At 43.3% G+C, this 24,100-nt stretch overlaps 1 protein-coding gene across 4 annotated transcripts in view; it reads right to left on the bottom strand.

The window, feature by feature from the left end:
* ints6l (integrator complex subunit 6 like) overlaps window positions 1–24,100 on the bottom strand; it is a 159,797-nt gene that overhangs the window by 112,269 nt on the left and 23,428 nt on the right. For 3 of the 4 annotated variants that reach the window (XR_009645188.1, XM_060832374.1, XM_060832371.1), the window contains exon 3: window positions 22,750–22,899. The exons of the other annotated variant lie outside the window; for it this stretch is intronic. Coding sequence is in view for 2 of the 3 variants with exons in the window: in XM_060832374.1 (XP_060688357.1) it covers window positions 22,750–22,899 (150 nt within the window). In the remaining variant the exon portion in view is untranslated. The remainder of the gene's footprint in view (window positions 1–22,749; window positions 22,900–24,100) is intronic. 4 annotated transcript variants of the gene reach the window in all.

Raw genomic sequence — 24,100 nt, 5'->3', positions numbered from 1 at the left:
GGCTCACCAGGGAAGGGCAGCAGTTGCCAGGATCATGGCACTGCTGTTCAGGAGGGCAGGATAAAGACTCGTAGGGCTATAGTCATAGGAGACTCAATTGTAAGGGGAGTAGATAGTCGGCTGTGTGGCTGAAAACAAGATTCCCAGATGGTATGTTGCCTCCCAGGTTCTGGGGTCAGGGATGTCTGACTGCAGAGCATTCTGAAAGGGGAGGGTGAACAGCCAGTTGTCATGGTGCACATTGGCACTAATGATATAAGTAAAAAAATGAGATAAGGTCTCGAAGGCAGAATTCAGGGAGCTAAGAGAGAAGTTAGAAGAGGAGGACTTAAAGGTAGTGACTTCAGGCTTGTTACCAGAGCCACGTGCTAGCCAGGGTAGAAAAGAAAGAATAGGCAAGATGAACACATGGCTTGAGGGATGGTGTAGGAGGGAGGGGTTCAGATTTGTGGGACACTGGGACCATTACTGGGAAAGGTGGGCCTATTACAAATTGGACGGTCCAAACCTGAACCAGACTGTCCTTGGGGGAGTTTTTGCTACTGCTGTTGGGGAGGGTTTAAACTAATGTGGCAGGGAGCTGGGAACCTGAAGAGAAGACTAGTAGACAGTGAAGTGGAAACTGGAGACTGTAAGGATCACAAAGTTAGCATTATCAAGGGAAAGCATAGGCAGAGAACAGATGAACGCAAAAGAACTGGTGGCCTGAAGTACATATACTGTACTTAATGCAAGGAGTATAGTGGGTAAGGCAGATGAACTTAAGGCTTGGACTAGTACCTGGGAATATGACATTATTGCAATCAGAGACTTAGGTGAAGGAAGAGTATGACTGGCAACTAAACGTTCCAGGATGTAGATGCTTCAGACAAGACAGGGAGGCAAATAAGGGGGGTGGAGGGGAGGAGAAGTTGCATTGCTGGTCAGGGATGATATCACGGCTTTGCTAAGGGAAGACATGATGGAAGGCAGTGAGGCATGATGGGTGGAGCTGAGAAATAAGAAAGGTGCAGTTACATTGGTGGGATTGTATTACTGGCCTCCCAACAGTGAGCGTGAAGTAGAAGAACAAATAAACAGATTAAGGAAAGATGTAAAGGCAAAGGGTGGTGGTGATGGGAGATTTTAATTTTCCCAACATTAGTGTCAGAGATCTGAATGGAGTAGAATTTGTAAGGAGCATTTAGGAGAGTTTTCTAGAGCAGTATGTCAACAGTCTGACGAGGGAAGGGGCCATATTGGACTTGGCGTTGGAAAATGAGCCAGGCCAGATGGGAGAGGTTGCAGTGGGGGACTTCTTTAGGAATAGTGACCACAATCCTGTAAGTTTTAGAATACTCATTAACAAAAATGAGAGTGGTCCTAAGGGAAGATTATAAACTGGGCCAAGGCCAATTATATCAAAATTAGGCAGGAACTCATAAATGTGGATTGGCCACAGCTATTTGAAGGAAAGTCCACATCTGATATATGGGAAACTTTCAAAGATAGTGCAGGATAAGCATATCCCTTTGAAAACAAGGAATAGGAAAGGCAAGATTCGTGAACTGTGGATGACAGGAGAAATCGTGTGACAAACCAAGAGGAAAAGGGAAACATACACAAGGTCCAGGCAGCTATGATCACAACAGGTCTTGGAGGAATATCGGGAGAGTAGGACAAATCTTAAATGAGGAATCAAGCAGGCGAAAAGGGTCATGAAATAACTTTAGGGAGCAGAATTAAGGAGAATCCCAAGGCGTTTTATTCTTACATAAGAAGCAAGAGGGTAACCAGAGAAAGGGTTGGTCCACTAAAGGATAAGGAAGGAAGGTTGTGTGTCAAACCTGAGAAAATGGGTGAGATTCTCAATGATTACTTTGCATCAGTGTTCACTGAGGAATAGGAGGTGATGAATGTAGAGATTAGAAATAGAAGTTTGTTTACTCTGGATCACATTGACATAAGAAGGGAAGATGTATTGGGTAGGCTAAAGGATATTAAGGTGGACAAATCCCCAGAACCGGATGGGATCTATCCCAGATTGCTGAGGGAGACAAGAGAGGAAATAGCTGGGGCTCTGACAGATATTTTTGTAGCATCCTTTAACACAGGTGAGACGTCAGAGGACTGGAGGGTTGCTCATATTGTCCCCTTGTACAAGAAGGGTATTAGGGATATTCCAGGTAACTACAGACTAGTGAGCCTGACGTCAGTGGTGGGAAAGTTACTGGAGAAGGTACGGAGGGATAAAATCTATATTTGGAAAAGAATGGACTTATCAGTAATAAGCAACATGGTTTGAGAGGGATAGATGCTGCCTTACCAACTTAATGGAGTTCTTTGAGGAAGTGACCAAGTTGACAGATGAAGGAAGGGCTGTTGATGTCATATACATGGACTTCAGTAAGGCGTTTGATAAGGTTCCCCATGGTAAACTAATGGAGAAAGTGAAGTCATATGGTGTGCATGGTGTTCTAGCTAGGTGAATAAAGAACTGGTTGAGCAACAGGGGACAGAGAGTAGTAGTTGAAGGGAGTTTCTCAAAATGGAGAAAGGTAACCAGTGGTGTTCCACAGGGATCAGTGCTGGGGCCACTGTTGCTTGTGATTAACATAAATGATCTGGAAGAGAGCACTGTTGGTATGATCAACAAGTTTGCAGATGACACAAAGATTGGTGGAATAGCAGAAAGGATATGGGACTGTCAAAGAATACCGGAGGATATAGACAGACTGGAGAGTTAGGTGGAGAAGTGGCACATGGAGTTCAATCCAAGCAAATGTGAGGTGATGCATTTTGGGAAGTCTAATTCTAGAGCCAACTGTACTGCAAACAGAAGAGCCTTGAGAAAAGTTGATGAGCAGAGAGATCTGGGAATTCAGGTCCACTGTACCTTGAAGGTTGCTGCACAGGTGGATAGATGGTCAAGAATGTATATGGTATGCTTGCCTTCAATGGACAGGGTATTGAGTATAAGAGCTGGCAGGTCATGTCAAAATTGGAGAAGAGTTTGGTTCAGCCGCATTTAGAATACTGTGTACAGTTCTGGTCGCCACATTACCAAAAGGATGTGGATGCTTTGGAGAGGGTGTAGAGAAGGTTTACGAGGATGCAGCCTGGTATGGAGGGTGTGAAGAGAAGTTGAGCAGGTTAGGATTGTTTTCATTAGAAAAAAGATGATTTTGGGGAGACCTGATTGAAGTCTACAAAATCAAGACAAGGTAGATAGAGATAAGCTTTTTCCCAAGGTGAGAGATTTAATAACGAGATCACACTTTCAAGGTGAGTGGAGAAAAGTCTAAGGAGGATACACATGGAAAGTACTTTACACAGAGGGTGGTAGGTGCCTGGAATGCGTTGCCAACAGAGGTGGTAGAGGCAGGCACCGTACATTTACTTAAGGTGCGTCTGGACAGATGCATGAGTAGGTAAGGAGCAGAGCAATACAGATGCTTAGGAATTGGGCGATAGGTTAAGGCAGTGGATTTGGATCAGCTCAGGCTTGGAGGGTCGAAGGGCCTGTTCCTGGGCTGTAGATTTTTTTTTTGTTTTTTGTTCTCATGTGGTTGCGGGAGCAAAGGTTCTTGGGTGTATACATGCATAAAATTTTAAAAGTGGAAAGACAGGTTGAGTGAATAGTTAGAATAGCAGACATTATCCCAAATTCTCTTCAGAAACAGATAATAAGAGCAAAGAAATCATGTCAAATTTGTACAGAACACTAGCTTGGATTCTTACAAGGGATGTAAGCATCACCAGTAGGCCAGCATTTGTCGCTCATCCCTAATTACCCTTGCAATGGTGATGATGAGCTGCCTTCATGATGCACTTCAATGCATATGATATAGGTACAACACTTCTGCAGGAGTTTCTGGGATTTTGGTCCTGTACAGTAAAAGAATGGCGATGTAGTTTTAAGTCAAAATGGTATGGTTTGGAGGGAAAACTGAATGTGGTGCTCTCAAGCATCTGCTGCTCCTGTTCTAGATGATACACATTGCAGGTTTGGAAGGTGCTGTTGAAAGAGTCTCTGTGAAAACAGTTTTTATGAGTTCCTGAAATGCATCGTGTAAATGGTATATGCTGCTGACAGTATGCGTAGGTGGTGAATGCGGTGCCAATCAAGTGGGTTGTTTTGTCCTGGATAGCGTGAAGCTTCAAATGTTGTTGGAGCTGCTCTCATCCAGTTAAGTTGAAAGTAATCCATTACAATTCTCACTTGTGCTTTGTAGATGGTGGATAGGCTTTGGCAGTCATAGAGATGTAGGTTACTTGCTACAGGATTCTTATAACCACAGCATTTAAATGACAAATCCAGTTCAGTTTCTAATCAATAACATTGACAGTGAGGGTAATGCCATTGAGTGTCAAAGGCAATTGGTTAGGTTCCTTCTTGCTGAATATTGCCTTGTATTTGTTTTGCACAAATGTTACTTGCCACTTCTCAGCTCAAACCTGGATGTTATCCAGTCTTGTTATGTGGGAACATTGTGTACTCGAGAAGTCACAAATAGCATTGATCATCTCATAATCAACAGAAAACATCTTCACTTCTAACCTTTTGCGAAAGCGATCATAAACTGAAGTACGACTTGATAGCGATGTCGATAGCACCTTATATCATTTTGTTGATTGAGAGCCGACTGATGGGGTGGTAATTAATTCTCCTGTTTCCTTTTTATGGACACGACATACCGGGGTAATTTTCCACACTATCGAGTAGATGCCAGTGTTGTTAATGTACTGAAACAAGTTGGCAATGGACGTGGCTCGTTCTGGAACAGATGCCATCAGCACTACCACTGGAATATTGTTGGTGCCTGATGCATTTGCAGTATCTAAAGTCTTCAGCTATTTCTTGACATCATGTCACTATGTCTGAACTGATGCTATGAGACTTCACAGGGTCAGCAGTCCATTTTAAGGACTTCTAAGGCATTTCCTTTCCTGGCAGCATACCACTGTTTCTTTCAAAATCAACTAGTGCAATTCATTTGCCCTGTACAACATGTTTAGAATTTTAGGGCCTGCTAATTATAGTTTGCACATATCTCCACGAACATGGAATAGTCAAGTTTTGAATTGTCATTACACCAGATACAAAATGGTAAATTCCTGGATAGTTGGAAATTCTCCCACAAATATCACACAACCAGCTTTATGTAACTGGATGGAGTATTTTGCTTATTTCCATGTTGGTTAAACCTGTTTTTTGACTGGTGCCAGGTGAGGTTCCTTTCCAAATCATGGCAAAGACCAAATCAAAAGTTTCCCCTTCAAAGTAAACCTGAAAAATCCTCATAGAAGTTTAAACTTCCTGGGTAAGAAATTTGCTGGTGCTATTCAGGTGGGTTTAAACTAGCTCAGCAAGGGGATGGGAACCTGAGGTGTAGTTCCAGTGCACACGAGGATGAGAGTGGGGAGGGCATGAACAGCATTTCACGGTCACAGGAACGTGTTGGCAAACAGCAAGTTGGCTTGAAGTGTGTCTACTTCAACGCCAGAAGTATCTGAAATAAGGCCAGTGAGCTTGCAGCAGGGATAGGTACCTGGGACTTCGATGTTGTGGCCAATTCAGAGACATGGATAGAGCAGGGTCAGGAATGGATGTTGCAGGTTCCAGGGTTTAGATCTTTCATTAAGAATGAGCAAGGCGGTAAAAGAAGGGAAGGAGTGGCCTTGTTAGTCAAGGATAGTATAACGATGGCTGAAAGAACTTTTGACGAGACAATATGGGCTGAGGTTAGAAACAGGAAAAGAGAGGTTACACTGCAGGGAGTATTTTATATGACTCTGCAGAGTTCCGGGGAGATAGAGGAGGGGATTGGCAAAATGATTCTGGGTAGGAGTGAAAGGAACAGGGTGGTCATTAAGGGAAACTTTAACTTTGCCCAACATTGACTGGAAATGCTGTAACTCTAGTATGTCGGATGGATCAGTTTATGACCAGCGTGTGCAGGACGGTTTCCTGACACAGCATATTGAAGGGCCAACAAGAGGGGAGGCCACACTGGATCTGGTGCTTGGTAATTAACGCAGGCCAGGTGTTTGATTTAGTGGTAGGTGAGTACTTTGGAGAGAGTGACCATAATTCAGTTACATTTAGTTGAGCGATGGAAAGGGATAGGTACATGCCACAGGCCCAGAGTTACTGATGGAGCAAGGACAATTATAATGCGAACAGGCAAGACTTAGGAGGCATAGAATGGGGTAGCAAAATGCAGAGGATTTTTTAGATTAGACTACTTAGTGTGGAAACAGGCCCTTCGGCCAATCAAGTCCACACCGACCTGCCGAAGTGCAACCCACCCAGACCCATTCCCCCACATTTACCCCTGCACCTAACGCTACGGGCAATTTAGCATGGCCAATTCACCTGACCTGCACATTTTTGGATTGTGGGAGGAAACTGGAGCACCCGGATGGGGATGGGGACAATCTATGGAACTGGTTTAAGGAATAGATATTGCGTGCCTTTCATAGGTATGTCCTTGTCAGGCAGGGAGGAAGTGATAAGGTAGGGGAACCGTGGTTTACTACAGAAATTGCATCTCTTGTTAAGCAGAAGGAGGAGGCTTATGTGACGATGAGACGTGATGGCTCAGATGAGGCGATGGAGAGTTGCGGATTAGCTAGGAAGGATTTAAGGAATAGGAAGAGCAAAGGGAGGATAAAAGCAGTCTTTAGCAGGTGGAATAAAGGAAAACTCTAAAGCTTTCTATAGGCATGTAAGGAATAAAAGAATGACTAGGGTAGGAATAGGGCCAGTCAGAGACAGAAGTGGGAAGTTGTGTATGAACCCTGTGGAGATCAGAAAGATGCTAAACAAACATTGATTGATTGATTTTCACTCAGGAAAAGGAGAATATTTTAGAGGGGAAAGAATACGAGACATTAGACTAGGAAGAATCGAGGTTAGTAAGAAAGAGCTGTTATCAATTCTAGGAGTGAAAGTGGACAAGTCCCCTGGGCCAGATGGGATTTATTCAAGGTTTCTCTAGGAAACCAGGGAGGAGATGATGGAGCTTTTAGCTTTGATCTTTGAGTCATCATTGTCTGCAGGTTTAGTATCAGAGGACTGGAGGATTGCACATGTTGTGCCCTTATTCAAGATGGGCAGTAGAGATGACCCAGGTAATGATAGACCAATGAGCCTTACTTCTATTGTAGGAAAGGATTATAAGAGATAGGATTTATAATCATCTAGCAAGCAACAGTTTGATTGTAGATAGTCAACATGGTTTCATCAAGAGCAGGTCGAGTCTCACAACGCTCATTGAGTTTTTTGCGAGGGTGACCAAGCATGTAGATGAGGGTAGGGCAGTTGACGTAGTATACATGGACTTCAGTAAAACCTTTGATCAGGTTCCACATGGTAGGCTGTTTGAGAAAATGTAGAGGCATGGGATTGAGGGTGATTTAGCAGTTTGGATTAGAAACTGGCTTTCTGTAAGAAGCCAGCGAGTGGTGGCTGATGGAAAATATTCAGCCTGGAGTCCAGTTACTAGTGGCGTGCCACAAGGATCTGTTTGGGGACGACTGATGTTTGTCATTTTTATAAATGACTTGGATGCAGGCATAAATGGATGGATGAGTAAGTTTGCAGATGACACTAAAGTCAATGGAGTAGTGGACAGTGTAGAAGAATGTTGTAGGGGGACTTGGACAAACTGCAGGATTGGGATGAGAGGTGACAAATGAAGTTCAATGCAGCTAAATGGGAGGTGCTGCACTTTGGGAAGAATAGCAGGAAGGCAGAATACTGGATCGATGGAAAGATCTTGGAGTCCATGTACTTGGATCCCTGAAAGTTGTCACGAAGGCTGATAGAGCTGTCAAGAAGGCATATGGTGTGTTAGGTTTTATAAGTGGAGGGATTGAGTTCCAGAGCCGTGATGTCATGCTGCAACTATACAAAGCACTGGTGTGGCCTCACTTGGAATATCGTGTACAGTTCTGGTCACCATATTTTGGGAAGGATGTGGAAGCATTGGAAAAGGTGCAGAGGAGATTTATCAGAATGTTGCCTGATCTGGAGTGAAGCTCTTATTAGGAAAGGCTGAGAGACTTGGGTCTGTTCTCACTGGAAAGAAGAAAGCTAAGAGGGGATTTGATAGATACATACAAGGATGATCAGAGGATTAGATAGGGTAGACAGTGAATGTCTTTTTCCTAGAATGATGACGTCAGCTTGTACAAGGGGACATAACTACAAATTGAGGGGTGATAGATTTAAGACAGATGTCAGAGGCAGGTTCTTTACGCAGAGAGCGGTAAGGGCGTGGAATGCCCTACCTGCCAATGTGGTTAACTTAGCCACATTAGAGAGATTTAAACAATCCTTGCATTAGCACATGGATGACGATGGGGTAGTGTAGGGGGATGATCTTAGATTAGTTCACTGGTCGGTGCAACATCAAGGGCCGTACTGTTCTATGCAGTACTGTTCTGTGTTCTATCACCCCCCAATCTCAGGCTCGCTATATCTTGATATCCCTCTCCCTGCTGCTCTAGATTTCAGTTTAATTTAAGACCATAGGTCCCAGCAGTGGAATTAAGGCCATTTGGCCCATCGAGTCCATTCCGCCATTTAATCAAGGCTGATAGGCATTTCAACACCACTTACCTGCACTCACCCCTTATCCCCTAAATTCCTTGCGAGATCAAGAATTTATCAATCTCTGCCATGACGACATTTAATGTCCCTGCCTACACTGCACTCTGTGGCAATGAATTCCACAGGCCCAGCACACTCTGGCTGAAGAAATGTCTCCTCATTTCAGTTCTAAATTGACCCCCCTCTAATTCTAAGGCTGTGCCCACAGGTCCTAGTCTCCCCGCCTAATGGAAACAACATCCCAGCGTCCACCCTTTCTAAGCCTTGCATTATCTTTCTAAGCTTCTATTAGATCTCCCCTCAACCTTCTAAACTCTAATGAATACAACCCCAGGATCCTCAGCCGTTCATCGTATATTAGACCTACCATTCCAAGGATCCATCCATGTGAATCTCTGCTGGACACGCTCCAGTGCCACTATATCCTTCCTGAGGTGTGGGACCCAAAATTAGACACAATATTCTAAATGGAGCCTGTCTAGAATTTTATAAATTCTCAGAAGCACACCACTGTTTTTACATTTCAACCTTCTTGGGATAAATGACAACTTTACATTCATTTTCTTAATCACGGAGTCAACCTGCAAGTTAACCTTTTAGAGAATCCTGGACTCGCACTCCCAGATCTCTTTGTACTTTGGCTTTATGAAGTTTCTCACCGTTTAGGAAATAGTCTATGCTTTTATTCTTTTTCCCAAAGTGCAAGACCTTGCATTTGCTCACGTTGAATTTCATCAGCCATTTCCTGGACCACTCTCCCAAACTGTCTAAATCTTCCTGCAGTCTCTCCACCTCCTTAGTACTACCTGCCTGTTTGCCTAACTTTGTACCATTGGCAAACGTCACCAGAATGCCCCAGTGCCTTCATCCAGATCATTTATATATAAAGTGAAGAGCCGATGCCCCAACACTGAACCCTGTGGGACACCTCTTGTCACCAGCTGCCATTCCAAAAAAGAACCTTTTATTCCAACTCTCTGCCTTCTGTCAGGCTGCCAATCCTCAATCCATGCTAGTAGTTCACCTGGAACACCATGAGCTCACCTTACTCAGCCTCCCTTGTAAAGTCGAGATAGATAATATCCACCGAGTTTCCCTTGTCTAACCTACTTGTTACCTCTTCAAAGAAATCTAAGAGGTTTGTCAGGCACAGCCTTCCCGTTACTAAATCCATGCTGACTTGTTCTAATCCAATCCTGGACTTCCAAGAATTCAGAAATCTCATCCTAAACGATGGATTCTAGAATTTTACCAACAACCAAGGTATTTATACAATTGGTATCTTAGTAATTTACCGGTAATTAACTAATTGGTAATTTAGTACACTCCTCTCTTGGAATCGAAGGTTGTGGCGTATATTTCAGGCTTTCTTCCATGGCTGCACACAGTGCTGTGTTGCTGGAGGTTCCAACTTTCAATTCAGATATTAAACTATAATCAATCAAGCAAACATAAATGACATCAGGGTTCCACGTGACAACAGAATTCTCTCATACTGGTCAACACCCTCCCCAGGCTGCTGCAAAATCATTTTAAAAAATCATATTGACTATTAATCTAATTTACTTTCTTTTGATATTTTGCTTTGTACAAGGTGTTATCAGAACTGACTAATGCCTAGTGGCATTACATCAACAGCACACACCCCCAAGCTGTCTATATTGAAAAGAACATTAATCTGACCAGAATAATCAAGGACCCGATAAGCAAGGACCTGTTCTCTGCATAGAGCAGAATTATGTTCAAGCCTTTAGCCTGTTTGAAGTATTGGGAGCTTGAGGAGCACACAGCCTACTGTTGGTTTATCCATGGTAACACCTCAGCCAGACTCAAACTGCCAAACAATCAGCACTCAATAGAAGGCATCCACGAGGCATTCACATCCAAGAATGAATAAAAATGATCTACACGAAGAGCAGAGCAACATGATGGAAATGATGAACTTCCCTTCCCATATGTTTTGTTTACATTTTGTGTTTAAATACAAATGGACTTTTTACATGTTTTAGTAGGTTCCATAAATTTAAAATCTTCATCAAGGAAAAGAATATCAATTCATTATCTGCTTCAAACTGCAAGAGTCTTCAGCAGTCTTAGCAAATGCACATTAGCGATGATGGTCGGAATTCATTTCCACAATACCAAACTGTTTTGCTTTAAAAAAACAACACCAGAAGTGAGGGAGGAATCCAGGCAGAATAGAGTCACAGACGTACACAGCACGGAAACAGACCCTTTTGTTCAACTCGCCCATACCGATCAAATACCTCAACCTAATCTCGTCCCATTTGCCAGCACTTGGCCCATATCCCTCTAGTTTTTGGTTAGAGTGGTGCAACACCACTTTAATCTAAACTCTGGTTTCCAGCATCTGCATTGTTTTTACCATATCCCTCTAAACCCTTCCTATTAATATACCCATCCAGATGCCTTTTAAATGTTACAACTGTACCAGCCTCCACCACTTCCTCTGGCAGTTCATTCCATACACACCACCCTGTGTGTGAAAACGCTGCCCCTTAGGTCTCTTTTCTTTCTTTTCCCCTCTCACCCTAAACCTATACCCCCTAGTTTTGGACTCCCCCACCCCAGGGAAAAGACATTGTCTATTTATCCTATCCATGCCCTTCAGGATTTTATAAACCTCAAGAAGGTCACCCCTCAGCCTCCAATGTTCCAACCCTGGCAACATCCTTGTAAATCTTTTCTGAACCCTTTCAAGTTTCACAACATCTTTCCAATAGGAAGGAGACCAGAAATGCACGCAATATTCCAACAGTGGCCTAACCAATGTCCTGTACAGCCGCAACATGACCTCCCAACTCCTGCGCTCAATACTCTGACCAATAAAGGAAACCATACCAAACGCCTTCTTCACTATCCTATTTACCTATAACTCTACTTTCAAGGAACTATGAACTTGCACTCCAAGGTCTCTTTGTTCAGCAACACTCCCTAGGATCTTACCATTAAGTGTATAAGTCCTGCTAAGATTTGTTTTCCCAAAATGCAACAACTCCTACTTACCTAAATTCAATTCCATCTGCCACTCCTCAGCCCACTGGCCCATCTGATCAAGATGCCGTTGTAATCTGAGGTAACCCTCTTCGCTGTCCATTACACTTCCATCTGCAAACTTACTAACTATACCTCCCATGTTCACATCCAAATCACTTATATAAATGACAAAAAGTAGTGGTCCCAGCGGTGCTTGTAGCATACCACTGGTCACAGGCCTAGAGTCTGAAAAACAACCCTCCACCACCACCCTGTCTTCTACATTTGAGCCAGTTCTGTATTCAAATAGTTATTCCTCCCTGTATTCTACAAGATCTAACCTTGCTAACCAGTCTCCCATGGGGAACCTTGGCAAATGCCTTACTGAAGTCCATATAGATAATGCTCTGCCCTCAGCAACCCTCTGTGACTTCTTCAATAAACTCAAACAAGTTAGTGAGATGTGATTTCCCACGCACAATCAGTTCTTAGCTTTCCAAATATGTGTAAATCCTGTCCCTCAGGATTCCCTCCAACAATTTGCCCACCACTGATGTCAGGCTCACTGGTCTATAGTTCCCTGGCTTGTCCTTACCACCTTTCTTAAATAATTGTACCACATTAGTCAACCTCCAGTCTTATGGCATATCACCTGTGACTATCAATTATACAAGTATCTCAGCAAGAGGGGCCCAGCTATCACTTCCCTAGCTTCTCAGAGTTCTAGGGTACACCTGATCAGATCCTGGGAACGTATCCACTTTTATGCATTTCAAGACATCCAGCACTTCTTTCTCTGTAATATGGACATTTTTCAAGATGTCATTATCTATTTCCCTACATTCTATATCTTCTACATCCTTCTCCACAGTAAACACTGATATCTCCCCCATCTCCTGCGGTTCCACATAAAGGCCGCCTTGCTGATCCTTGAGGGGTCTAGATTAGAGTGGTGCTGGAAAAGCACAGCAGATCAGGCAATCCGAGGAGCAGGAAAATCAACGTTTCGGGCAAAAGCCCTTCATTAGGGATCTTTGAGGGGCCCTATTCTCTCTCTAGTTGCTCTTTTGTCCTTAACGAACTTGTGAAAACCATTTGGATTCTCCTTAATCCTATTTGCCAAAGCTATCTCATGCCCCTTTTTGCCCTCCTGATGGCCCTCTTTAAGTATACTCCTACTGCCTTTATACTCGAAGGATTCACTCAATGTATCTGAGAAAATGTATAAGGTAATGAGTGGGTAGGGAAAGAGTTAAGCTTTCGGTTGTGTGACAAAGGATCAGCTAGCAAGACTCTGACCAGATAAGAAGTTGCAGTAAACAATGAAGTGCTGGAGCTGCAAATGTGTTGCTGGTCAAAGCACAGCAGGCCAGGCAGCATCTCAGGAATAGAGAATTCGACGTTTCGAGCATAAGCCCTTCATCAGGAATAAGAGAGAGAGCCAAGCAGGCTAAGATAAAAGGTAGGGAGGAGGGACTAGGGGGAGGGGCGATGGAGGTGGGATAGGTGGAAGGAGGTCAAGGTGAGGGTGATAGGCTGGAGTGGGGTGGGGGCGGAGAGGTCAGGAAGAGGATTGCAGGTTAGGAGAGCGGTGCTGAGTTGAGGGAACCGACTGAGACAAGGTGGGGGGAGGGGAAATGAGGAAACTGGAGAAATCTGAATTCATACCTTGTGGTTGGAGGGTTCCCAGGCGGAAGATGAGGCGCTCCTCCTCCAGCCGTCGTGTTGTTGTGTTCTGCCGGTGGAGGAGTCCAAGGACCTGCATGTCCTCGGTGGAGTGGGAGGGAGAGTTAAAGTGTTGAGCCACGGGGTGATTGGGTTGGTTGGTTCGGGCGGCCCGGAGGTGTTCTCTGAAGCGTTCCGCAAGTAAGCGGCCTGTCTCACCAATATAGAGGAGGCCACATCGGGTGCAGCGGATGCAATAGATGATGTGTGTGGAGGTACAGGTGAACTTGTGGCGGATATGGAAGGATCCCTTGGGGCCTTGGAGGGAAGTGAGTGTGGAGGAGTGGGCGCAAGTTTTACATTTCCTGCGGTTGCAGGGGAAGGTGCCGGGGTTGGAGGTTGGGTTGGTGGGGGGTGTGGATCTGACAAGGGAGTCACGAAGGGAGTGGTCCTTGCGGAACGCTGATAGGGGAGGGGAGGGAAATATATCCTTGGTGGTGGGGTCCGTTTGGAGGTGGCGGAAATGGCGGCGGATGATACGTTGTATGCGGAGGTTGGTGGGGTGGTAGGTGAGAACCAGTGGGGTTCTGTCTTGGTGGCGGTTGGAGGAGCGGGGCTCAAGGGCGGAGGAGCGGGAAGTGGAGGAGATGCGGTGGAGGGCATCGTCGATCACGTCTGGGGGGAATCTGCGGTCCTTGAAGAAGGAGGCCATCTGGGCTGTGCGGTGTTGGAATTGGTCCTCCTGGGAGCAGATGCGGCGGAGACGAAGGAATTGGGAATATGGGATGGCGTTTTTACAGGGGGCAGGGTGGGAGGAGGTGTAGTCCAGGTAGCTGTGGGAGTCAGTCGGTTTATAATAGATGTCTGTGTTACAGGGGGCAGGGTGGGGAGACATCTATTCCTGAGATGCTGCCTGGCCTGCTGTGCTTTGACCAGCAACACATTTGCAGCTGTGATCTCCAGCATCTGCAGACCTCATTTTTTACAATGAAGTGCTGGAGGCAAGGGTAGTGGATTAACACGTAGAAAGCATCCATTGTGTAATGCCAGCTAACAAGTTGAAAAGCTTCCATTGTGTAACACCAGGTGGCTTAATCTTTACTGTAGATGCTCATTGATTGTAATGGTCACCCAATCAATAGAGATGTTACCATATTTGGATGCTGCTCCCTGTACATCATTATACAATTCAAGAAGAATCCGCTGTTCAAGAGAAGACCGAGAACCCATGTATCTGTGCACATGGGCAATCGTATTTCTCTTCCAGGCCCCAGAATAAAGATAAAGAAAGTAAAGCCATACTGTGTGGCTGAGCATTTACTTTGACCAATACGGCATAGAGAAACAGAACAACATATCCTGCCTATACTTGATATATGTTTCCTTCTTTTTCTGAACTAAACCTTCAATTTCTCTTGTCATCTAGCATTCTTAAAACCAATAGATTTATGGTTGCTGGCCCAAAGTGCTCCCCACTGACACCTCAGTCACCTGCCCTGCCTTATTCCTGAAGAGTAGGTCAAGTTTTGCACCTTCTGTCATAGGTACATCCACATACTAAATCAGAAAGTTTTCTGTGCACACCTAAAAAATTCCTCTCTATCTAAACACAACACTACGGCAATCCCAGTCTATGTTTGGAAAGTTAAATTCTCTGACCATAATCACCCTACTTCTCTTATAGATAACTGAAATCTCCTTACAAATTTCCTGCTGACTGTTAGGGGATCTATAATACAATCCCAATAAGGTGATTATCTCTTTTGTATTTCCCAGTTCCACCCAGATAACTCCCCTGGATGTAAGTCCGGGAATATCCCAAGTACAGCTGTAACACTATCCCTTATCAAAAATGCCACTGCCTCTCCTCTCTTGCCTCCCTTTCTATCTGTCCTGTAGCAGGTGTTTCCTGGAACATTAAGCTGCCAGTTGGTTTAGTTAAAGGCACAAGACATACCAATGGTGGATAACTCACCCGGACCACACCCCAGAGTTCTGAAAGGAAGAGGTAGGAAGAATACAGGCATGGACTATTTGGTAGGAAGAAGAGAGACATGGACTATTTTTGAAATGGGGAGCAAATTCAGAAATCTGAAGTGCAAGGAGACTTGGGAGTTCTACTCCAGGATTCTCTCAAGGTAACCTTGCAGGTTGAGTCAGTAGTTGGGAAGTCAAATGCAGTGATGGCATTTATTTTGAAAGGACTTGAATATAAAAGCAGGGACGTATTTCTGAGGCTCTACAAGGCTCTGGTCAGACAACATTTGGAGGATTGTGTGCAGTTCTGGGCACAGATTTGTCCTCGGCTGCTTTGGGAAGTGAGAAGTGTGACTGCTTCGCCGCTTACGAAGATCTTTGCATCCTCAGTCTCCACCGGAGTCGTACCTGAGGACTGGAGGGAGGCAAATGTAATTCCTCTCTTCAAGAAAGGAAATAGGGAAATCCCCAACAATTACAGACCAGTCAGTCTCACGTCTGTCATCTGCAAGGTGTTAGGAAGGATTCTGAGGAATAGGTTTTTATGAAGAGCATGAAGAGCATCTGGAAGAGCATGGCTTGATTAAATGCAGTCAGCACGGCTTTGAGGGGCAGGTCATGCCTCAATCATATTGAGTTCTTCGAGGATGTTACTAGACAAGTTGATCATGGTCGAGCTGTGCATGTGGTGTATATGGACTTCAGCAAGGCATTTGATAAGGTTCCCCATGGTAGGCTCATTCAGAAGGTCAGGAGGAATGGGATACAGGGAAATTTAGCTGTCTGGATACAGAATTGGCTGGTCGACAGAAGACAGCAAGTGGTAGTGGAAGGAAAGTATTCTGCCTGGAAGTCAGTGGTGAGTGGTGTTCCACAGGGCTCTGTTCTTGGGCCTCTACTCTTTGTAATTTTTATTGATGACTTTGATGAGGAGATTGAAGGATGGGTCAGCAAGTTTGCAGATGACGCACAGGTTGGAGGTGTCATTGATAGTATAGAGGACTGTTGTAGTCTTCAGCATGACATTGACAGGATGCAGAGATGGGCTGAGAGGTGGCAGATGGAGTTCAACCTGGATAAATGCGAAGTGATGCATTTTGGAAGGTCGAACTTGAAAGTTGAGTACTGGATTAAAGACAGGATTCTTGGCAGTCTGGAGGAACAGCAAGATCTTGGTGTGCAGGTATATAGATCCCTTAAAATTGCCACCCAAGTGGACAGGGTTGTTAAGAAAGCATATGGTGTTTTGGCTTTCATTAACAGGGGGATTGAGTTTAAGAGCCGTGAGATCTTGTTGCAGCTCTATAAAACTTTGGTTAGACCGCACTTGGAATACTGCGTCCAGTTCTGGTCGCCCTATTATAGGAAAGATGTGGATGCTTTGGAGAGGGTTCAGAGAAGATTTAGCAGGATGCTGCCTGGAATGGAGGGCTTATCTTAGAAGAGAGGTTGACTGAGCACGGACTTTTTTCATTGGAAAAAAGAAGGAAGAGAGGGGACCTAATTGAGATGTACAAGATATTGAGAGGCATAGATAGAGTTGATAGCCAGAGACTTTTTCCCAGGGCAGAAACTGTTAACACAAGGGGTCATAGTTTTAAGCTATTTGGCAGAAAGTATAGAGGGAATGTCAGAGGCGGGTTCTTTACGCAGAGAGTTGAGAGAACATGGAATGCGTTGCCAGCAGCAGTTATAGAAGCGAGGTCATTGGGGATATTTAAGAAACTGCTGGACATGCATATGGTCACAGAAATTTGAGGGTTCGTACATTAGGTTTACTTTACATGAGGATCAATGGTCGGCACAACATCGTGGGCTAAAGGGCTTGTTCTGTGCTGTACTGTTCTTTGTTCTACATCCCAGGAAGGATTTACTAATCTTGGACGTGTTCACAGGAGGTTCACGAGAATGGTCACAGGATTGAAAAGCTTAACATATGAGGAATGTTTGAGGACTGTGGGTCTGTGTGTGATTAGAAAGATGAGGGGTGAATCTAATTGAACCATTCAGAATACTGAATGGTCTGGACAGAATGGGTGTTGGGAAGATGTTTCCATTGGTAGGAGAGACTAGGACCTGAGGGCACAGACTTAGAGTAAAGGGAAGATCTTTCAGAACGGAGATAAGGAGAAACTTCTTCTGCCAGACAGTGCTGAATCTATGGAATTAATTGCCACAGAAGGCTAGGGAGGCCAGGCCATTGATTATATTTAAGATGGAGATAGATACGTTCTTAAATATCAAGGGGATCTAGGATTACAGGGAGAATGTGATTGAGAAACTTGTAAGCACAATTGAATGGCAAAGCAAAGCATAAGCAATGAGCTGAATAGCCTAATTTCTGCTCCTCTGTCTTATGGACTGGAAAGTGACTAATGTAACACCGTCATTATGAAGGGAAGGAGATAGAAAACAGGAAATAAGAGTAAAGATGACCTCGGTTGTGGGTAAGCTTTTCAGGGTCCATTATTTAGAATCAGATTGCTGTGCATTTGGAAGTGCATGGTAAAATATGGCAGAGTCAGCATAGCATCATCAAGGAGAGGTCATGTCTGACAAATCTGAGAATTCTTTGAGAAGGTAACAAGCAAGTTAAACAAAGGAGAGCCAGTGGATGTGATCCACTTGGATTTCCAGAAGGTCTCTGACAAAGTGCCACAGAGGAGGCTGCTATTCTAACAGCCCATGGTGTTAGGGGCAAGATACTGGCATGGATCAAGGATTGGCTGATTGACAGAACACAATAGGGATAAAGGGGTCTTTTTTCAGGATGGCAGCCAGTGAATAGTTGAGTTCTGCTGGGAACAGTGTAGGGACTACAACTATTCACATTAATACATTAACAATCTGGATGAAGGGGCTGAGAGTGGACTGAGAGCATTGTTGCTAAGTTTGCAGGTGACACAAAGATAGGTGAAGAGATAGGTCATGTTTAGGAAATGGAGAGGCTGCAGAAGAATTTGGACATGCTGGGCAAACTGGGCAAAAAAGTGGTATTTGGATTAAAATATGAGAAAGTACTTTGGTACAAAGAATAGTAGCAAGAATTATTTTCTGAACAGAAAGAAGCTTTGAAATCTGAAGCACAAAGGGATGTGGGAGTCCTTGTTCAGGATTCTGTTAAGGTTAATGTGTAGATTTAGTTGGCAGTGATGAAGGCAAATACAATGTTCACATTCATTTCAAGAGAGCTAGAATAGAAGAGCAGAGATGTGCTGCTGAGGTTGCATAAGGCTCTGGTCAGATCGCATTTAGAATATTGTGATTGGTTTTGGGCCCCATATCCAAGGAAGGATGCGTCACCTAGGAGCGGAACCAGAGGACATTTACAACAATGATCCGAGGGATTTAGGGCTTGTCATATGAGGAACAGTTGACGACTCGGAGTCTGCACTTGGAGTATAGAACAATGGGGACGGTGGGATCTGATTGAAACTTTTAGGATATGGAAATGCCTGGATAGTGATCATGGAGAAGATATTTCCACTAGTAGAAGGGGCTAGGACCCAAGGGAACATCCTTAGTGTAAAGGGACAACCCTTTAGAACAGAAAATGAGAAGGAATTTCTTCAACCCAAGGGTGGTAACTGTGAAGAACTTATTGTCACAGAGGGCTTTGGTAGCCAAGTCATTGAGGGTATTTAAGACAGAGATGAATAGATTCTTGATTAGTTAGGGCATCAAGGGTTACAGGGAGAAGGCAGGAGAATGGGGTTGAGAAATGTATCAATCACATTGGAATAGTAGAGCAGATTCGTTGGGTTAAATGGCCTAAAACTGCTCCTATATCTTATGGTCACACAAGCCTGCCAATCAGTGGAAAAGATCAGAATGGCTGGGAACACAAAGGGCCAATCTCAAAGTTCTGACAGTAATACTCATCTATTTTAGTGGTTAACCAGGAAGAGGATCCATGAATACTCACACCATGGTACAGCTGCACAATGGTTTTGTTCACAAACATTAAAAAAAATTGCTCACTGGATTAACTTGACAACTGTAATAGAACTTTACACCAGTTTGCCCTGCCCACCTCCAAAAGATTTGCACAATGTGAGCATCACTAGTTCTGCTAATATTTGTGGCTCAAATAATAATTGCTCTCAAGGTAAAAAAAAAAGTCATCTTGACTCCTGTAGTCCATGTGGCATAGCTACACCCAAAAGGTGCATCAGGAAAGGCATTCCAAGATTTGATCTAATGAGGGAAGGAACAGTATTATCGAGTGGTACGCACAAAAGCAGGGAACAAAGGAATTGGCACCACTGCAGCATCCCATCCAAATACTAAATCCAAGATACTCCTGATTTAAAATTTTACCTCATTCCCTGCCCTCTACACCAAAAAAATGTATTTTGCATCCATACATGCTCCAAGTCCCTCAGTAGCTGCCAATGCCATTTTTCAGCAAGCTAAAAATACCCTATTAAAGGCTGAGGGGTGACCTTATAGAGGTTTACAAAATTATGAGGGGCATGGATAGGGTAAACAGACAAAGTCTTTTCCCTGGGGTGGGGTGTCCAGAACTAGAGGGCACAGGTTTAGGGTGAGAGGGGAAAGATATAAAAGAGACCTAAGGGGCAATCTTATCATGCAGAGAGTGGTACGTGAATGAAATGAGCTGCCAGAGGAAGTGATGGAGGTGGTACAATTGCAACATTTAAAAGGCATCTGGATGGATATATGAATAGGGAGGGTTTGGAGGGATATGGGCCAGGAGCTGGCAGCTGGGACTAGATTGGGTTGGGATATCTGGTCAGCATAGACGAGTTGGACCAAAGGGTCTGTTTCCATGCTGTACATCTCCATGACTTTATGATTTTAAATTAAGATATTTTCAAACTCAAAAAGCAGGCAAGCTACTTGAACAATTTAAATGCTAGAACTCAAGTCTTCAAGATGATTTAAATCTTTCCCATCAGCAAAACTGTAATTCAAAGCAATGAAATGTGTTGTGGGATAGCTAGTTAGCGATGAAGAGTGATACAAAAAGCACAGGTTCAACTTGGCTGAAGTCACCATGAAGGTTTTGCCTTCATGACATAGTGACGTTCAGGTTAAATTCACTAGTCATCTCTCTCTCCCTCCCTATGGTTCTCTGGGACTATTGTAACTTTATCTTTACCTATTTATGGTTAAAAACCCACCAGCAATACAATTTCATGTTTGATGAGCAAATATTTCAGGAAGCATTAGAGATTTCCAGCAAACAAAAACATGGTATTGTCGTCCCACTACCGCCCCCTCTCCCAGTCGAAGCAAAATGCTCAGAGACGGAGTATAGCGTTACCTCCTTCATCTTTATTCCAAACCCTGGAGGGAGAGAGAACGATCGTCCATGTGCACAGAGACATGAGTTGACAATCTTCTCTGGAAGAGCAGTATCTTAATGAACAATCTAGTCATTTTACAGGGAGGAGCATCCAGATAAGGCAACATATATATTAATTGGGTGACCATTACAATCAGCAAGCATCAACAGTGAAGATTAAGCTATCTGCTGGTACAAGGTTAATGTTCTTAACCTTGTTAACTAGCTTCACATAATGAATACTTTCACCTTGTTAACTGACATTACATACTGAATGCTACCTCATCTTGTTAAATGCCTCACATAATGAATGTTTTTCCACCTTGTGAACCCACTAACCTTGCATCCAGCACCCTATTGTTAACTGTATGTTCTTATCTGATCTGAGTCATGCTCAGCTGAAATTTTGTTTCACAAAATTCAGAACTTAACTCTTTCCTTGCCTGCTTACACCGTATACACAATTCTCAGTGTAAGGAATTGAAATCAATTGTTATAGCTTGTAACCACACCTTACTGCAAATACTAATACTCCATGTACGCAAAAGGCTAAGCTTTTAAAGCCAATGTATTTTACTGTCAGCACATGCAATTTTTTGCAATGTGTACATGACATAGCTCAACTTTATTTTCAATGCTCAAAACTTTAGCATGAAACATTCAGTAATTTGAATGCTTTATTGACAGATTAAACAATAAACAGTCAACACAAACTTAAACATTAATTTAACATTCAATTGCTTTCCTCACATTTTCTGTCAGTGTTTCACATGATCTCAATCAATGACAAAGTCTCACTACATCTGGCATTTTCATACACTGCACCAATGGATCTACTCTGCAGATGTACGTATAAAATCCACAGGGTAAGTGCATTAATCACTGGAGTCATGCAACATAACGCACACCTGTCACAATGCATCATTGACACAAGATGGTAAAAACATTTGAAACAATCACCACTCACACTTTCTTCATAAATAGAATCTTGACATATGTTGCATACAGATAATTTGTTTTACAAGCTTATACAAAGCAGCCAGGTCACAGCACTGCTGGGCAGCACGATGACCACATTAAGTAAAACTGGCTGTCCTTACATTAAATGCACAACATTCTTCAAGGTGAGGTTTTAGGCCAATCATCTTCAGCTGCTTCATTAATGACCGTCCCTCCATCATAACGTCAGATTTGAGAATGTTTGCTGATGAATGCACAATGTTCAACATCACTCATGGATTACTTCAGTATCTGAGAAGCCATGTTCAAATGTAACAAGATCTGGACAATATCTAGACTTGGGCTGACAAGTGACAAATAATATCCATGGTGCACAAATGCTAGGCAATATAATCACCATTCTTTGACATTCAATGTTGTCACCATCACCATATGTCCCATTACCAACATCTTGGGGGTTACCACTGACCAGAAACTGAACTGGACTCGCTATATAAATCCAGTGGTTACAGCAGCAGGATAGAGACTATGAATACTGCATTGAGTAACTCACCTCCTGACTCCCCAAAGCCTGTCCACCATCAATGAGACGCAAGTCAAGGGTGTAATGGCATCATCCCCATTTTCATGGATGGGGGCAGCTCCAACAACACTTAAAGAGGTTGACACCATCCAGGACAAAGCAGCCCGCTTGACTGGCACTACATCCATAATCATCCATTCCCTCAACTACCAATGCTCAGTAGCAGCAGTGTGTATTATGTGCGAGATGCATTGCAGAAATTTGCCAAGATCCTTTTCACTCACCATTCTGACTTGAAAATATATTGCAGTTCCTTCAGTGTCACTAGGTCAAAGTCATGAAATTTCCTATGAATGTTGTAGGTCTAACTACAGCACATGTACTGCAGCAGTTCAATGATGCAGCTCACCATCAGCATTTCAAGGGCAATTAGGGATGGGCAACAAATGCTGGTCCAGCCAGAGACACACACATCTCTTGAGTAAATTTAAAAAACTTCCGACTTCTTACAATTTTGCAAGCTCTGTGCTATTTGTAGTGCTGACCATCAACCAGAGAAAGATATTTGCAGTCATTGGCAAGGAAAGGTTTTAGTTGAAATGCATTTTGTTATTAAACACAATGGAGGTTACAGATGATAATTACAAAAATAACTTAGCCAGTTACAGTTGAGACAGGAATAACTAGGGATTTTTTAAAAAATGTATGTGTACTAACCTGACCATAATTATCTATCCCAGAAACTAAGCGGTTCAGATTTAACAAATCAAAGGATGTCCGCAGTGCCTGCCCGAGGGTGGTGAGCCCTGATGCCTGAAGATTCTTCAGCTCATTCATGAAAGTCGCATGGTTTTCTTTCCAACCAGCCTGCAAAATAATTGTAACATCTAACAGTTATTGGACGTGCATGAGTCACAAAAGGTTAGTACCCAGGGTCAAAAGTCATGACTAGAGGAATTGAACATAACAATATGGGTGTTATGCCTCAATTATACAGGGCATCTAGATGAGGTGAGATTCCCTTCACTATGGAAACAGGCCCTTCGGCCCAACAAGTCCACACTGCCCCTCCGAACAGTGACCCATCTAAACCCATTCCTGAGAAGCTGCAGTGCTAACCACTGCCTTTTTGTTGAGGGGTGTATCTGTCTATAGCTCAATTAACTTTTTTTGTTATAAAATAATTTTCATTAATTTCCTGAAAGCTTCTAAAGCAAGAAAATTATGAATTGATATTCATTTACCAGCAAAATTTATCATGTGAATCAACAGAAAGCAAAGCAATGATTAAAATGAAAAGCGATGTATCAATCCCAGAGTCCGTGCCACAGATTCTCTTGAAAACTTTCGGAGGATGCAATTAGCCAGCCTCCTCGACAATATCCCAAACCTGCTTTCCTCTACTCAAATGCACCACTACCCAATGTTTTCAGTGTGTTTCATATTATTAGCTCAGCGCAAACATATTAAAGGAACATCAAGCCAGACTGTCTCTGATCCAATAGTAGGAGAGTGAATCATTTTCTGTGGAATACCAAAACCCTCTGAAAACTTACTTCAAATCCATTCCAGTTCATGACAGCAGCTACTTAGAGTAAAAATAGACCATACGTAACCATATCAGTTTCAAACCTCATATTCTATCCACCACCAAGGTAAGTACTTTCTATTTTAGAAGGAGACTGTTCAGTGATATTGTTGCATACCTCTAGAGCAGGTGAGACTTGAACCCAGGTCTCACGGCTCAGAGGTACACTACACTATGAACCTCCAGGTAAGTACTTCTAACTTTGCAATTTTCTTTGCTTCGCTGCTGCTAAAACTTTAATGACCAAACCAGAAACCTACCATATATAAAGGTCCTTATCTTACAAAATTGTACTGCAAACATCCTTTTCTATCTGAATTCTTGCTCACCATCATTCTTCTTCTCACAATCCTCCATTAACAGCCTTTTGGATATTTCTATACTCTAAGCAGTTCAAGTTCACAACCTTTTTTCAAGCAATCAGGGATGGATAATAACTGCTTGTCCAACCAGCCTGCTCCCATGAACAGATTAAAGTAC

The sequence above is a fragment of the Hemiscyllium ocellatum genome, chromosome 11 (genome assembly GCF_020745735.1).
Source record: "Hemiscyllium ocellatum isolate sHemOce1 chromosome 11, sHemOce1.pat.X.cur, whole genome shotgun sequence".
Classification (NCBI taxonomy): Eukaryota; Metazoa; Chordata; class Chondrichthyes; order Orectolobiformes; family Hemiscylliidae; genus Hemiscyllium; species Hemiscyllium ocellatum.
Note: the sequence above shows the minus strand (reverse complement) of the source record. Positions and strands in the feature narration are given on the sequence as shown.